The 18,485-nt window shown below is 36.9% G+C and overlaps 1 protein-coding gene across 2 annotated transcripts in view; it reads right to left on the bottom strand.

Moving 5' to 3' along the window:
- Positions 1-207: 207 nt before the first annotated feature.
- The window catches only part of lamb4 (laminin, beta 4), a 107,124-nt gene continuing 88,846 nt past the window's right edge, over positions 208-18,485 (bottom strand). The window contains exons 27-35 of one of the 2 annotated variants that reach the window (XM_028812511.2): positions 16,398-16,558; positions 15,679-15,881; positions 14,893-15,096; positions 8,252-8,420; positions 7,207-7,405; positions 6,322-6,457; positions 6,057-6,233; positions 3,632-3,785; positions 208-876 (exon numbers count right to left, since the gene is read on the bottom strand). In XM_028812511.2, coding sequence (XP_028668344.2) covers positions 737-876; positions 3,632-3,785; positions 6,057-6,233; positions 6,322-6,457; positions 7,207-7,405; positions 8,252-8,420; positions 14,893-15,096; positions 15,679-15,881; positions 16,398-16,558 — 1,543 coding nt within the window. In that variant the 3' untranslated portion in view covers positions 208-736. The remainder of the gene's footprint in view (positions 877-3,631; positions 3,786-6,056; positions 6,234-6,321; positions 6,458-7,206; positions 7,406-8,251; positions 8,421-14,892; positions 15,097-15,678; positions 15,882-16,397; positions 16,559-18,485) is intronic. The other variant, XM_028812512.2, reaches the window with a different exon arrangement.

Below are 18,485 nucleotides of genomic sequence, written 5' to 3'. Positions count from 1 at the left end.
ATTACAGGAGGCATTCTATGTAATTACAAATTCAACAATTTTGCCATATTAGTTGGAAAATTACTTCTAGATTTTATTATCATGCAACTGTCATCATCGTTATATACACACTATAAAATAATGAATAAAGTGTAACAAAAATGATATACAATTTCAAATCCCCTTTCCCTTAACCGATACCAATTATTGTGCTCTATGCTTACTGTTTGGCCTCATTCTACTGTTAAAAACTTAAACAGGACTAAATAAAGTGTAACATGAAGTGATTTCTTTTATTGCAGTTGAACAAACTTTTTAATAACTGCTTATCATGCTCTAATGCTGGAGTCACAAATTCTAAACACAACGACTTGTCCTTTTAGCTTAGTGTGGGACAAGAGGCTGCTACCTTTTTCAGTGCAGACATTAAAAGAATCTAAATCTAATTCTTGTATGGCTTTCTTCTACAGAGATTCACTTCACCACCTAAGGGACAGGACTAATACCAAGAAGCTTTCATATACTTCCAAAGTACTCATCATAAACCATATTTAAATAGTTATCCTAGGAAACAAAGAAGATTCTTTTTTGAAGTTAAAATCTGGTTTATTTCATTTACGTTTCTGTGATACACTTTCCCTAAATTTGCAACAAACAAACATGGTGAACCAAAAAAAATGCAATAAAATGGAGTAAAAAGCATCAAATAACTCTTAAAATTGTCTTTATATACAATATATCACATTTTAGAAAGGTTTCAAAGCTGACATGTGCTATAGCCAATTCCCTTTTCAATAATTTCATCTCTAATACTTTTTACAATCGCCTCCAGCTCACTAACTTCATTGGCTTTTTCTTCTTTATTCTTAATGAGTTCCTTGATTTTATCTTCAAGTTCTGAAATAAGGAAACAGAGAGATGCACATACAGTAAACAAAGCATGTTGTATATCATCAGCATATCCAATCAAAAATTAATTCAATCATCATTGTCAAAATCCCTTAATCCAATTCAGGAAAATACAGACAATTAAAAATGAAAAGTTCAACATTGCTGCATTTGTTCATTTTATGAACTCACTTATTTCAATACAACAAAATCAAGGGAACATAAACTGAACCAGCATCCTTGTCCATTGCCTTAGTCAATGTATCTAACACTACTGGAGTAACCACCAAATATTATAATAGATTTCCTTCAAATCTTTTCATCACAATACTTTGAGGCTGTTCAGTTTCATTCAGTAGTCCTATTATGATCAGAGAAGATCATTAGAAAACAAAGCTCACCACAGTTTGAATATCACATTGTGAAGTATACACAATAGTTAATTAATCCACTTTAATACCTAATTAATCCATTTGAGGTACATACGGTGTCTGTGCCAATCCCTATAGCACTGGATACAAGACAGGAACAAACCCTGGACAAGGTGCTAGTCCATCACAAAGCATACTCTTCGAGGGCCAACAGACATTGAATTCTCCAAAAACATGCCCTTGGGGTTAAAAATGGAGTACCAAGAGTAAAACCCATAGAAACAAAAAGGCAATGTGCAAACTCCACACAAACAGTGCCTATTTTGGGATTTGAACCTCAGACCAAATTCTGATTTTTACTTTCTCTTATACAAAGTATAGGGAAAGTATTGTAATTGTCCAAAAATTTGACCTCGAGATTTTGATGAATCTCGACGTTTTAGACCTCCCTGAGTTCGAAAATACAATTTTTGGAATTATGTTTGTGTGTGTGTGTTTGTATGTAAACACAATACTTGAGTACACATTCAGTTAGGTCTACAAAATTTTGCATCAAGTATTAGGTACAAAATGTAGATTTCTATCAATGTCTGAGTTATTTCCGCTAACCGGAAGAGGTACTTTTTTATTCATGCAGCTGCAGAATCCGGTTTATTCAACTTTACTTTTATAATAATTGTTCAATATATTATTAATTTGATTTGATTTGCTGTTGATGGGTTCTTTAATGTACAGTACATAATATAAAAATATAATCATTGTCTTGCAGTTTACTCCTCAAATATCCATCCCCATATCTGAGTATACGAGAAAGTCTAGGGTAGACAATTCCCGACTTTTTATTATTCTATAAAAATGTGGTGTTTATTTCCATACTGAATACAAATACATTTGCTAAGATGACAGGCGTAATTTTGCAAGCAAACATGCATCTTAATTTGTGCATTAATGATGGTCTGATTATTTTCAAGAATACTAATCATGGTGCCAATATGTGGCGGCATATTGTATTTTGATTAGTGCATGCAAGAAAGAATTTCATTTTTCTTTGTACATATGACAGTAACAACCTTATTAACCCTATAATCAGTAAAGATGTAAACCTTCTTTAGGATTAGTCTAAAACTTGCTACTGTCTAAATTGATGTTAAGTTTGTATACAGTAAGTGAATGCAGTGAAGAAAATAATGACGCTTTCAGGTAGGCACATACTTTTAAATGAAGTGAGTTATAGCCAAAAGTGATTCCTTCACTAAAAAATGAAAATGAATGTTGAGTTTCTGCCCTTATCCGATGTATTATATGTTAAATAAAGACTGATTGATTGACTGATTGAAGCATGAATACATATATGGGTGGCACAGTGCTCAGGCAGATTAAATGGTGTCTCAAGACCAAAGGAGTGTGGGTGTGTGTCTAAGTGTGTGCTTTGAACTGTTTTCCAATCCATGGTGAGGCCTTGCTTTGTGCTATTGGTGCCAGGATGGACTTTATCTTCTTGGGATGGGAAAAAAAGAATTCAGAAAATTAATGGATGGCTATCCATCCATCCATTATCCAACCCGCTGAATCCAAACACAGGGTCACGGGGATCTGCTGGAGCCAATCCCAGCCAACACAGGGCACAAGGCAGGGAACCAATCCTGGGCAGGGTGCCAACCCACCGCAGGACACACACAAACACACCAAGCACACACTAGGGCCAATTTAGAATTGCCAATCCACCTAACCTGCATGTCTTTGGACTGTGGGAGGAAACCGGAGCGCCCGGAGGAAACCCACACAGACACGGGGAGAACATGCAAACTCCGCGCAGGGAGGACCCGGGAAGCGAACCCAGGTCCCCAGGTCTCCCAACTGCGAGGCAGCAGCGCTATCCACTGCGCCACCGTGTAATGGATGGCTAGTTGTTCTTATTTATATTGTCATTTACTTTTGCAAACTTTCATTAGCCTACAAAAACAGCTTTCTGTTGTTGCACTTAAATAGGAACATTTTAAAAGCAGAAATGGTGCTTTGTTCCTGTTATGCTTTTCCTCAAATCAGAATATCAGTTGCTATTTCTGCATGTTTTTCACCTTTTATTTGTTTCTTTGCCCTCCATTGTCAGAATAACTGTGCAGTTTAGAGGTGTATTGGCCATTTTGGGAATGATTTTGTTAGAACTGTATATACATTATGGCTTTACTCAGATTTGATTTATAATCTTTCAATTGTTCCTTCGTTCGAATTCAATGGTGTGTCCTTGCTTCACAAAAATTACTTTGAGAAGTGTCTCTAACCTAAGAGTCACAATTTTTTTTATCATAAATGCACAATCAGAGCAACTGTTTCTAACACTGAGAGAGGCAGAATAAACACCGCTGTATTAAAACATATAAAAAAGGTCTTACCTGCAAGTGTTTGCATTTTATCAGCAATATCTTTAGCTAAATCTTCAGCTTCTTTCCGAAGTTTTTCTGCCTTTTCTTGGGCTTCTTTTGAGACACCTTGACCTTTCTGTTTGGATTTCAAGATCTCATACAGAGTAACAGCAGTTTTAAAATCCTGTCAAAAACAAATACCTTTTCAGTTAAAAATAAAGGACAACTTATCATTGGCTGTAGAAGATGGTTATTTAGTAGTTTAATCAATTCCAAGAGACAACCACAGGCCAGTTAGTTACAGCGAGAGTATGAGGTTGTAAACATGCAATTATATACACTGGTCTGCAGCAAAATCCTCCCTTGCAAAAATGTCAGTGTACTTTATAGATTTAGGTGTGCTAAATTCTGAAACTGGGATTCAGTGGAAAATACCATTTTGAAAGAAACTGTTAATTTTTTAACAATAAGTTACATTTGTTTTATGGGATAAGTATTTTTCATGCTCAGAATATTATTTGAAGTATATTTTGAGTTGAAAATAGAAGTCGTCCTTGTTTTAAACATTAAACAACCCAAAATCAAGCATTTGCTACACATTTTTTGCTGTTAATCAGTATTTTATTCTGTCTTCTTATTCCTTCAGACTAGCCAGGAATTTGAACTTAGAACATTAGAAAGGTGGCTTTTTATTGTCCACAAAATAAAAAGTTGTTTTTTAAGTGATTTTTATATAAATATGCAAGGATGCATTGATCCATCCATTGTTTTGACCAGGTAATAGCAAAATATAATAGAATGCTTACCCTTCCTTTAAAAAGATAACAAAAGTTACTGGTTTTCCAAATTTTTGATACGGTTGATAGAGTAAAAAGATGGGAGGGGAATCCCACTAGCGAAGTAAACACTGCTTTTCATTCCTGAGTATCAGTAGCACTTCAACTGCCAGACAGTGCAGGTTGTTTCATTTTTAAAGTTGTGCTCTTATGAAAGTGAACTATGTTATGTGCTGCATGGACAATTGGATAATATTTTCTGCATTTGCAGGGAATTCACTTTGGTAGCAAGGCAAAAATTGCTTGCACCACTTATGATAAATGCCTACTGTCTTTATTTCTTTTTGAGATTTGGCAGTCAGGATAGAGTTTGGACTGTTACATTTTAAAAATGTATTAGGTTGCTTCTTTAAAATGGTATTTTTTCATTTTAAATGTTCATCTCTGAAAAACTGGATGTAACAGAGCAATTCTGTGATTCTGCACCCTCAAATCTATAAAGAACACCTAAAATTTTGACATGAGCAATACCAAATTTTTTCTAGTGTTATCACCTTTATTTTTGCAAATAACCCAGGATTCCATTAGTGCAGTGATGGTATTCCTGTTTTTCATCTGTGGTTCTGTCTCCTTAATGGAACACAATGAGTGTTGAAAAATGGGCTACTTAATTGATAATTACATTCTATATGTAAGTAGTTTTAAAGCTTATGCTGTATTCTTTATACAGTGTAAGGTGACATTGTGAAGTGGTGATTCGCACTACTGCCTCACAGCTCCAGAGATCTGGGTTTAGGTCCCAGCGAGGTCACTGTCTACATCAATTTTTTGTTTTGTGACTATTACATTTGTGGCCGTTTAATTAGACATGCCCTGAAATGGATTACCATGCCCAGGTTCTTGCCTTGCACCTAATTCTGTGTGGACAGTTTCTGGTGTTCTGTGAGCCTCTATAAGGAAATACACATTTGGTTGCTTGCATATAGGAAGTGGTGGATGATAGCGTAGTTCTTGATCCTGTATTTAATAACATCTCATTAGTTCTAGGTTTTCTGCTGTCATCGACAAGTGGTTTGCTGCAATAGCTGATCAGATCAACCTGGTCTCCATAACATGCGATGCAGACGATGTTAACCCGGGTGACATCCAAACCAGTTTGACCAATCTTGTACTTGTCACACTTATATTGGAGGTAGGCATATATACATTATATATATATATATATATATATATATATATATATATATACATGTCTAAGGGGTCCTTAATGTAGAGGTGTTTTAACTGGGATTTCAATCTTGATCTTTCTCCAGTCGTCCAATTGCTGATGTGCCTCTGCAATGATATTACCACTTTCCTGTCCAGCCACTAAATATATTAACAGTATATGCACAACTCTCACCAACTTAATCTGTAGAAACGTTTTAAATGTGTATTATGGAAGATAACTGGACTGACGCCTCTAAATATGCCATTTTTAAGTGAGTATGGACTGCAATGGGTTAGACTATATCCAGGGCTGTGTCCTGCCTGGCACCCAGCAGTGACGGGATAAACATGATCACCCCACAGTTAAGAACTGAAATAAATTGGTTTATAAATGGATGAATGGTTTTGTCTTAAATATAAATGTATTATTAAGAATGCAAAAACTGAGTCTGTGGAGGAAAACATTGTACCTTTTCAATTTCAGTAGCATTGCCCAGAGCATCTTCTGCTGACAATTTCACATCTTCTGCCATCTGTCTATTCTGTTCTGTTTTATTTCTCAATTGTTCAATGTCACGGCTAAGATTACCAAGTCTGTTCATGATGTCCATTAAGGAATCCTCACTTGTGTTTAATTTTTCTTCAGTCTGGGGAAAGCAACACATTCCAGATATTTTTGAATAACAGCTATAGAAAACAGCATCATAAGATGGGAATAAATCTAGCCTACTGTACCTCATCAATGTTTTCATTGATTTCTTGCACTTTGTCTTGTATTTTTTTAATTGATTCATTTGCTCTGGCGTTGGCATTATTGGCTTCTTCTATTGCTGTTTTGGCTTCTGTAGGATCCACAGAATCTGCTTTTTTCCTGAAAGAAAAAAACATAAGATGAGCACTTTGTGGATCCTACTTTTTCAGCATATTCCTTTATCAAACACTTTCAATAACTGCAGATACAGAAATTATAAATCTTAATCATATAGTTCTACTTTAAGTACAGTTGCTATTTTACTCACTGTGCAGATAAACTGTTAATTAAGTGTAACCTTACTTAACTTTAATAGAAATACATTAGAGAAAAGTTTATTTTTAAATAAAAGCTTCATTTCTGTGTTTTTTTTTAACATTTCTCAATCTTACAGCATTAAAATATCCATCTTTCTCTCCATTTTCTTATCCTGATTAGTTTTATACATTATCTTACGGAGCTGTTGCATTCCCTGGCATCTTCCATCTCAAGGCAGAAGTAAATCTAAGAAATAATGCTAGTTTATCACAGCACACTTGTACATGTAGAGATAAAAGATGTACGTTTATGAAATATGGGAAAAAAGCAACACTTTCACACATACAACAGGCAAATTTCACACAGACAGTGATGGAGCTGATAGTTAAACTTGGGGCTCTAGAGCTGAGAGTTATCCAGTGCACCACTATGCTGGTTCTTTATGAAGTAAGGACAAATAAAACATGAAAAGGGGTACAAACTCTTATATTTTACAGTTTGTCATTTTTACCGAAATTTTTGCTTATTTAGTATTTTAGGAGGCGTTCTTACAAAATAGTCAAAATACATGCTGTATAGCAAGATAAAGACTACACTGAGAAGCTACTTACTGTACTTTTTTTGCCTGTTCCAAAAGCTTCCTTGCTTTATCATTTTGTTCTTTCAAAAACTTTAACTCGTTTTCAAATTCTGTGCTGTTGATAAAGCTATCCTTTAATTTTTTCAGAAAGTCCTCTGGTGACTCAGGCAACTTGATTGATAAAACAGCCCTGGCAACTTTTTCAATATCTTCAGGATCTAAACTTTCACCTGTTATTAAATTCAATAGAATAATAATAGAAGGAGACAAGTATTAAATTTCTTAGTATTTGTTCAATGTGCCAAGTCTTCTGTTAGAGCAACCAAGTTCAGAAACTACCTTTATTGCAAAGATGATTCAGATTTTTAAAAAAAAATAAAATTAATGCATTAGACAGGTATTCAGATATAATATGCTACATTTAATTTTTGCATTAAAATATTTCTGCCAGCTTGTTTGACTTACCTCAAGGTGCCCAAGCCCCACTATTCTTGTCTGCAAGCCCCATAAAGCAGCATTAGCAAGAGGCAAGGAGACAGGACAACAGAGAAATAACAAACACACAAATGGACAGACAAAAAATGCGCGCGCAGGTGCTGAAGAAGTAAAAAAAATGACAGATTTAGATACTTATCAGCATAGCATAAAGCACTTTACCATGCAAGAGACATGCCAAAACTAATCGGCTTAACAGCTTGTATGTGTCAGAATCCATCTCCACTCCTAATAAGTAAGTACGGGACTGGTTTATGACAGGATGTCAAAATAAATTACTGCTTTTGAAAATTGCCCTGATGGTTGCCTGTGTTTATAGCATAAAAAATAAATAAAATTCCTGCCTCTGTCAAAAACAAATGTTTCTCCTCCTAGTGTCAAAATGAATTGGCAATACCTTGAATTACTGTCACTCAGTTACAATCTACCTGTCATGTACTGTGCATCCATATTAGATACTGATGTGTACTGGAATGAATCTGTTTTTATATCTGATTAAATGTCTGTCACAGTAAAACTCTGTTGATGTTAATGTGCAAAAAGTCAAATATCAGCCAGTTAAAATACAGTGAGATGTCTACCTGTGTCAATGCAGGGGCATCTACCTGTTAAAAAGTCTTTTACTTTTTGGATGAGAGCTTTAGTTTTTTCCTTGTCTTGTTCAATTCTTTCTTTATTCTTTGTTATTTTCTCAATCAGGTCAGATGCTTTTTTCTGTGTTTCCTTTACCTTAACTTTTGTGTCAGCAATCTATAAAAATAAAACATGAAAATAAATTAATTTCTTTTAATTGAAACAAGTAGAATGGTTCATTTATGCAGGATTAAAGCTTAATATAATACATCTTGAACTGCATTTTTAGGCAGATGCTGGAAAGACTTAGAAAATGCTTGAAGGCAAAGAGACAAGAGGCATGGAAGAAACTGTGCATGGCTGTGTGACAAAGGTTTTGGGAGGAACTTAATCTAACACACAGTTTTCAGAACTGGGTGCATTGAAAATGTATCAGTGTGACGGGAAGACTGCAGGTGTCCCCTTTGTCTGTAGAAAGAGTATGAATGGGAAGCAAGAAGCTAATGTAATGAGCCTACAATTGAGATAGCCACAATGAAGCTGCTTTTCGCATGTATTTGTAGTATTTAATATTATTTAGTAACTTTGAGTTAAATATTGGATAACACAATGGAAAGAGATTTTTTCCAACTTTAATATCAAAGTAAATATGGTTTCAGAATGCAGAAATGCAATATCATTTATTCATGTTGGGGAAAATTGAGTTTTTATTTCTGCAATGCTCATTTCTCTAAATTATCCTTTTTCCACATTACAAAATTTTAAAATGATGCAGTCATACCTAGATATGAGGAAACTGACCACCTAACCTCCATTTATTTCACATTATCTTCCAGTTAGTAAAGAGCTTATTTAAAAATACTCCTTTTGACTGTTAAAGCCATAAATGCACCCCTTTACCTTCCATAACTCTTTACTGTGTATATAGAAGAGTATCCACCAGAATTTCAAATTGTAGGGGTTGTTTTACTTTGCAGAATAAGTAAAACTGCTGTCAGAGGCAGAGACTTCAACGGACCCAGCAATGATCTGTGTACATACTGTATATAAGTGATGCTCAGTTGAAGTTAATATATATCTCAAAGTTGAATGGCAATTACTTTAACTAAGAATATGTGTTTTTCAGCTCCTGGAATGTTTTTGAGGCTGTTATGCTCACCCACTCTTTCCCATGCAAACCTTCTTTTTCTTCTTGTTTGCATGTGCCACTTTGGTGTCCTGTTCCTTTAGTGAAAAAAAAAACCCTGCTAAACTCTTACTAAGACCTGTTAGCTGATGTGAGAAATTATTCTTTCAGTGATATACACCATCACACTGTCAAACAATACAACTGAAACCATGTATATTAGTCTTCACTGTAGAGCATTGCAGACTCTAAAGAGAAGTTTTGAGCAATTGCTTGGCACTTGTCCATCAGAATTATTTTAGATAGATAGATAGATAGATAGATAGATAGATAGATAGATAGACAGACAGACAGACAGACAGACAGACAGACAGACAGACAGACAGACAGACAGACAGACAGACAGATAGATAGATAGATAGATAGATAGATAGATAGATAGATAGATAGATAGATAGATAGATAGATAGATACTTTATTAATCCCAAGGGGAAATTCACATACTCCAGCAGCAGCATACTGATACAAAAAACAATATTAAATTAAAGAGTAATAAAAATGCAGGTAAAAACAGACAATAACTTTGAATAATGTTAACGTTTACCCCCCCGGGTGGAATTGAAGAGTCGCATAGTTTGCGGGAGGAACGATCTTGTCAGTCTGTCAGTGGAGCAGGACAGTGACAGCAGTCTGTCGCTGAAGCTGCTCTTCTGTCTGGATGCAGTGGATTTTCCATAATTGATAGGAGCCTGCTCAGCGCCCGTCACTCTGCCACAGATGTCAAACTGTCTAGCTCCATGCCAACAATAGAGCCTGCCTTCCTCACCAGTTTGTCCAGGCGTGAGGCGTCCTTCTTCTTTATGCTGCCTCCCCAGCATACCACTGCATAGAAGAGGGCGCTCGCCATAACCGTCTGGTAGAACATCTGGAGCATCTTATTGCAGATGTTGAAGGACGCCAGCCTTCTAAGGAAGTAAGTGCACTATTTGCACTATTTTGGACTGTTATTGAATGTGATTTCGCTTTGCACTTGATTTTTCAAAAGCAACAAGCACCAATCATTAATTTAGAAATACAGGGTGGCACAGGGAAATGGGAAACTTTCAATAGACGTTCAATGCATGAATAAACACATTACAAAATACATTTAATGACGAAATGTATTGTACAGGATATGCAATTAATGATGGTAATCAATATTTATTCAATATTCATTTTATGTTTTGAAGAAAACATAATAAAGGTGTTGTCCATTTCTCCATACACATTCTGACAGCCTGTTGTGGAAATTCTGCATTGCTTGATGTAAAATGTCAAGAGGAATGCCAGCGATTTCCTCTTCAATCCTCATTTTTAGTTCAGCATTGGTTGCAGGACGTGTGCAGTACACTTGGCTTTTAAGATGTCCCCACAGAACAGTGAGATCTGGGGATCTCGGAGGCCATGGAATGTCACCATTGCGTGAAATGATGCGAAGTGGCTCCACCTGGGGACTTCTTTTTTTTAAGGCTGAGCCTGTTTCTTCGAAATTACGCACCCACGTTGTAATTACATGAGCAGACGGGACACGACATCCTAACTGGAAATGATGCCGAAATTCCCTTTGTGCAGCAGTCACATTATCACCATTCTTATAAAAGGCTTTCACAGTGAACACTCATTGTGCACCACTCCACTGATCCATTATTACTAATGTCAAGAGGTTCTAAACAAGGTCGCGTTGGTTCCAAACAACTGCCTACGCCCCAGGGTCGCCAACACCTAGTTACAACATTTCCCATTTCCCTGCGCCATCCTGTATTAAGGGTTTAGTAGTTCATCACATCTTACACCAACTGTTACAAGAATGTATATATATTGTGCCTGATGGTGGCCAGAGCCATTACCCAGCCAGGATGCCTCCAAAATAGAAGGACAGCGGGAAAGGGCTTCTGAAAGGTGCTATCTCCCCCAAACTGTTACTGTATGGGAATTACTATTTGCCAGCACAGCCCTGTTGGGTTTTGTGAATGCCGCAAGGAGGTGCTGTGGGAATTGTGGGAGCTGCAGAGCCCTACATTGGGCTTCAGCCACACCTGGGAGTAATTCCAGACCTCCCTAACAAACCACCTGGAGTGCTCCCAGGTGTGGCTTAAAAAGGAGCCGGCTGTCTCACAGAAGGAAGCCAGAGTCAGAGGAGACGCTTATGAAGCTTGCCTGTGAAGAAGGAAGGAGGCTGCAAGGCTCTGGAGGAAAGGGATAGAGTTTTAATGTGCTTGTGACTGTTGGTATGGGTTGGCATGCCTTTACCTGAATAAAAGGTTTTGTGTTGAACTGAACTGGTGTTGTTGCCTGTTTGTATCAGGTTGGGACGACAGGTGCGCCCCTGGTCTTCACAAGATATATATAAAGTAAACTTTAAACAATTGATCTCTTTGCTATTTTGAAATTTATTGCAAAATGGTTCTTGCCTTGCACATCAAGCAATCTATGAAAGGCTCCAGCTCCTGACAACACTGAATTGGATTAAGTGGATTTGAGAATTTTATGTTATGTTATCATCAAAAGAAGCAGACACAAGCCTGTATGGTCAGACAGAATAGTTTTTTAGTAGTGACTGGTAATTCCCCTAAAAAATGAAAATACTGTAATTCTTTTTTTTATGGACTATTTGGATCACCCCTACATTGAAGGTAATGTCATGAATTAGTAGTATTTTTTTTATTTTGTGATTGGACTTAGTTCCATATTTAATTCTCATTTTATTATCCCACTGCTATTCATTTAACTTGCAGTTTAATCCAGAGATATTAAAGTTTTATTTCGTAGACTTGTTATGGAAAACCGCAGTTTGAAGTTTTTCCTCTGTTGCGAAATGGCACTTGTCAACATAATAGACACTGTGTCAGATGGCCAGGACCCATACCCTGCCGGGATGCCCCTTCTACACTGGATCCAGGGGAGCATGCTACGTCCCCCGGAACACTTGGTGGCAGCCCCCCTGTTTTGCATCAGGGCCAATAACACGCAACACCGGAGCACATGCTGGTTGGGCTCAGTGGCCACCGCCAGGGGGAGCTGCAAGGCTTCCTGAGCCCTGTGGGTGGCAACGCAGCCACACCCAGAAGTACAGTCTAATTGAGATTAATTACCACCTGAAGAACTTCCGAGTGGCGTATAAAGGGAGCCTGCAGCCACTACTAAGGACGCCAGAGTTGGGAGGAGGAGGACGAAGCTGCCCTGGGAGGAGTGGAGGAAAGAAGAGTGGAAGTATTGAGTGAATTTGTGTCTGGGGACTGTGTAGGGCCAGTGGGACATCGGGAAGACGTGTCCCATGGCTGAAGAAAATAAAGACTTTTTGTTTATTTAGCCCATGCATCTGGTGTCAGTCTGTGTCAGGTTGGCGCCAATATAGCACCTTTATCACAACAGATACTCAAAGCAGTTGGCGCAGCCCAAAAAACAATACATTTAGAAAAGCACCTCATTCTCACTGCAAAATGTGAATTTCCCCTTGGGATTAATAAAGTATCTATCTATCTATCTATCTATCTATCTATCTATCTATCTATCTATCTATCTATCTATCTATCTATCTATCTATCTATCTATCTATCTATCTAAAACTCACTCAACCAATCCAAACATTAAATAAAGCAAAAGTGAATAATTCAGTCAAAACATTAGGACACAGCATTACATCACTAAGACATACAAGCAGCTACTCTTCTCTGAGAAAAACACCTGCCATCCTTCTCACTGAGGCATAACATGAACAGTGTGATCGACCGTATGGTGTGACCTTTTTTGCTACTGTGTGTAATACCAAAGCTCAGGACATTTTCTCTATTACGGCACATGTAATGATTACAATTCCAATCATGAGTCCAAACATTGACAGGATACCGTCATGTGATTCAAGAATGACACACCATCTTCACTCTCAAAGAGAAAATTCCATATGCCTTTACTGTATTATATACAATTATAAAAAATCATACAATCTCTGGTAACAGAAATACAGGACAATAATGGTCATCTTTGATCTATTGTGTCCCTAATGTTAGGCCACAAGGTTTTATCAACATGACACAGTAAAATGTGTAGCGCAAATACTGTAACATCTGGAATGCCTAATCCGGCCCTGGCACTCTGACACAGTAATTACCTGACAAACGTCTGCCATAGCCTCCATCAGAAGCATTTGATTATTAGGATGCTTTCTACAGATCTTCCATCTTCAGGAAGAAAAAACTAGGTTTGAGGAAAGGGGGATTATGGTTAAAGAAAATCCATTAACATGCATGAATGAGTAGTTTTTTTGTTGATAACTGTGCTCACTGCCAGTCATGTGGTTGAAAGTGACATTATGATTGAGGACATTATCCAAGTTTCTGGATATTTGAAAAAGAAAACCATAAACATTTTTAGCTATTCTGCGAAAGGATTATTAGATAGTCAGGAATTTTGCTTTGTTCTTTTCACTCACAAGTTTTGCTTGGCACTTTGCACTGTCGCACATTGAAAATTTGTCACTTTGTTTTACTTATTGCATGACTTCAGTTGTTAGTCCTTGCTGCCATTATCTGTCCTTTAGGACAACATTACCGTCAGCTTACAACAGGAAAAAACTGATTTGTAAGCCAATGCAGAAAAAAACATACAAACAACAAAGTACAGTACTAAGAAAACAGTATTTTAGTAATTTTCTCAACACTTCTGCCATGTGCAAGCCTACAAATAAATTGCATATGTTTGATATAGTTAATGTAACAGTCAATATTTTTTGTAGTACCAAGACATCTGGAACTAGGCTTCCAGTCTGAATAATTGGCAAAATTAACATAATATGCATATTTCTGGCATACGGAGGAAGAAGTACCTAGACAAAACTAACAAGACTACAAAGAATATATACAAAATTTGCAAAATGATTACTGGTCCTTGTAGGACAATTACAATAAAAAGCCCTTGATCTCTTAACCACTACAAATGGAAAATTTAAACGAAGTTTAGTGTAAATGAGAAAGTGTGTGCAATTATGTGTGTGTAAGATTCACAACATGGAAAGGTTAACTTGCTACTTAGCGTTTTTTTTTTTTGTTTGTTTCTTGCAGGATAGTGGCAAAATGCTTTGTAAGTGTAATCGAGAACAAACTGAATTCTGCTGCTGAAATGCTATTTTTGTAACAGTCATTTTATAATAGTTCATTTAGGGCACACTGTCATTTCTATCACTGGTAACACCCATACCCAGGCTCATTTATACCAAGCTAAATTCAATCATAGTACCTGGAGGAAACTCTTACAGACAGACAGGCAACATACAAACTCTATAAGTAGACAGTGTCCATAACTTAGTGTCAGAGCTTTGGTAATGAGATGTAGCAACACTAATAACTACACTACTGTAATTCCCTGTGATTATTCATTTTCAGGAAGTAACTTAAATTTTTGGCAAATACATGCCTTTGCGAGAACTCAGTTAAGCCTCTCACTTGTGCTCAATGCAACTTTTCAAGTAAGACTACAAAGAAAGAGTACCTCTCTTTTTGAATCTTTAAGCTGGTTGAGGAATTTGCTGATTTTAATATCTGTTTGCCTTGCTTCCTCTGTAGCATTGAGTGCAATTGGTAAGCTTCCTTTGCAGCCAATTCCGCCACATTTCCGATTTCCATACTCATCCTTACATAAAGCTCCACCGCATGTTGCTATAGAGCACTGTGCATCACCTGGTGCTCCACAAACCTAAGAAATGAAGGAAGTTAAAGGTTAATTGCTTTTAAGTGCGATATTAAGCACATATCTTCAAATTTCAACACTCACATATACTGATTCTGTATAAAACTGGTCTATATTATAAAAATGAAACATTCACTTGTATGATCTAAATATGAATTTGTACTCTTTAATTTACATACTGTATGCTACTGACCACAAAACTCTAACTTTATTTACTTTTACTATCATTGAGTACATTATATTGAATATATATTAGGTAATGAACATATTATGGATTACCCTGAGTGGCCATTTTATTATGTACAGTACACCCACAAAGTAGTGGGATGATCCTCTATTCCCTTATCCACAACCTGAATTAATTGGCGCATGGACTCAACAAGGCCTTAATAATTCAGAGGTTTGTTCATGCCAGCTCTTTTCCAAACGGCTTATTCATTCTCACTCCACAGACATTCAGTTAGATTGAGATCTGGTGATTGGGAGGCCAGCGCATTAGGCTGAACTCACTTTAACGTTACTGGAACCAGTCTAGGACTTTCCTATACTTGTGGCATCAAGCATTTTCCCCCTGAAAAGGTCACTTACTTTCTCATTGATAGCAGCTACATTAAGTTCATTTAGCTTTTTTTCTAAATCATCCAAAGTTTTTTTTAAATTGGTTTTGTCAAGCAACTCAGACACTTTTTTTCTGGTGTTTTCAGATGTGTCTGTGGTTATCTTAGTATTTTTGATTCTTTCTTCTGCTTTATTTGACTCTTCATAATGTTTTTTTATAGAATTAAATGCAGCTATTGAAGGAAAAAAAACATCATTAGGTTGTTAGATGTACATTGGCACACGTATTTTTATTACTTATTTTTCTTACCTTACTGAATTCTAATTATTGACTAAGATTTAACATAAAAAAAACAACCAACTAGATACTCAGTAAGACCGTTAATCTATACATAGGAAATAAATAACATAACATGATAATCTTGAATCCACATAATCTAAATTAGGATTCCAGAGGGAGGTTGAGCCTATCCCAGCAGTGCTAGGCACAAGGTAGGAATCAACCCTGGCCAGTTCATTGCAGGGCCCACTCAGAATTACCAGTTAACCTAATGTGCATGAAAAACTCACACAGACATGGGGAAAACATGTAAACTTCACACAGTCAACAACTGAACATGGAATTTGAACCCAAGGACACACAATCGGCAAGGCAGCAATGCTAACCACTACATCATCCTAAAAAATAGATAGCACTACTCATTATATTCTTTTAAACATTTATTATCAATTGTAGGATTTGAACTTACCAAGTAGTTTTTCTACATTGAACTTTGGCAACCACTTCATTTTATTTTCCAGAGTTTCAATATGCAAGTCTAGTTCCTTCCGTATACTATTAATTTCACTATTTAATAGAGTGATTGCATCTATAATAATGAGGTTTGGATCCATTCCATCGGTTAATTGTCTAAAGAAAAAGAGAATAAGTAATTAACCAAGAACTAGAATTACTTTTTCATAGGCAAGTTATTTCTTCTTAAAGCTGTCTAATTTTGTAATGTAACTTCTAGAATTTCCCTAAACAAATACAGTGATCCCCTGCCTATCACGGAAGTTACGTTCCAGACCCATCAGCGATAGGTGAAAATCCATGATATAGAAAGAGCATATAAATAAACACTTTTTTTATAGTTCAAACCTTAAAATTCTCCTCCCACACGCTTTAAACACATATAAACTTATTAAAACACACTTTGTAAACACATATGATATGTGGATGTCGGGCTAAGGATATGAGTAACATCTCTCTATTATAAAAAAAAAATCTTGGCAGGGAGACCAGGGAGACGAGACGTGATCTTCTCGGAAGACAATTTGTCATTCCATGAGAGACATTTTAACGTCACGCAAGACAAGGCAGTGAAACAGAAGGACAGCAGCTGTACAGGCTTTTAAATGTTCGACGCGCAGAGCAACAAGCAGAACATGCATCTTGGCAGAAGCAGCACAAAGCCAGTAGCTGATCCACCCGCTTCTCCTTAGCATGCGTTCAGCTCCCCACTTCACAACGTGAGCGGGAGAGACGCGAAGTGGCAGGAGTGTAGCGCGCCTCTGGGAGGGATGAGCGAAGCGATCGAGACCTGATCATCTCAGAGAGACACTTTGACGACACGTGAGACTAGACATTACAACCTTAGGAAGCAAAACCTGTGAGACAGTAACTTTTGCACATCACGCCCTACTTACAAACAATTTAAATCAAGTTCACGGACATCTAGCCTAGCAGTTGTTGGAATGCTTTTGGCAGAAACACTTCAGGTGCTCCCAGCTCTTACAACAACAACAAGCAAAACACGTAGCTCGCCAGCAGCAGCTGCAGCAAGCCAGCAGATGATCCGACCGCTTCTCCTTAGCGTGCGTTCAGCCCTCAACCCCCCCTATTCCTTCAGAAAGCTAGCGGCAGAGACGTGAAGTGGCAAAAAGACAGCTGCTGTTCAGGCTTTCAAATGACTGATGCAAAGCATAACAAGCAGAACACACAGCTGGCCAGCAGCAACAGCAAGACAGCAGCTGAACCGATCGCATCTCTCTTTAGTGTGCGTTCAGATCCACCCTTCACAATGCGAGCAGCATTATACTGTATGTCCTGCAAGAAAGAGATTTAACCACGCCCGGGGCAGGAAATAAAGGACAAATATTGTTTTTACAAAAGTTTTAAAGTAAAAATGAAAATAATGCATATGTAACAATTCCCATGAAAATAACAATCTCTTTAAATTGTTTATCCGGTAAACCAAACCTGGGGGTGGGCAAGCAAAGCGAGCAGGGGTGAAGCCCCCTAGTAATAATAATAATAATAATAAATCCGAAATGTAGCGGGGGCGCGATAGCTGAACCGCAATATAGCAGGGGATCACTGTATACAGAAAAACAGGCACACACAATAAGGCCTTCTTTGGCTTTCTGTTTGACTTGTTTTTATCATTTTTCTAATTTATTTTCTGTTCATGTAAATATTTTACTCTCCTTGCTGAAATAATTCAGATTTTACACTTTTTAATTATTCTGCATTGGTTAATTAAAGCAAAAAACCTTGGACATTATTTTTACATGTAAAACTAAAACTAACTTCTGGGTACTGTCCAAGCAGCAGCCTTTTACAGAAGCTCCATATTTCTCACTGTTTTTCTTTTTTTGTTATCAAACTTATTTACTTATTTACTAGTTACTGGTCTTATTTAACCCTTAACTACTCTCACCATTTCTCATCTCATAAGTACTCGCACGGTGTACTTTATGCACCAGTGTTAAAATGACAATATGCACGCTGTGAGGTTGTAATATAAAATATTGGAATAATTTTAAATTGTACACGTTTTTAAAGTAATTTAATA

Source organism: Erpetoichthys calabaricus, chromosome 1 (assembly GCF_900747795.2).
Source record: "Erpetoichthys calabaricus chromosome 1, fErpCal1.3, whole genome shotgun sequence".
In the NCBI taxonomy this organism is placed as follows: domain Eukaryota; kingdom Metazoa; phylum Chordata; class Cladistia; order Polypteriformes; family Polypteridae; genus Erpetoichthys; species Erpetoichthys calabaricus.
This window is presented reverse-complemented; position numbering and strand designations above follow the sequence as displayed.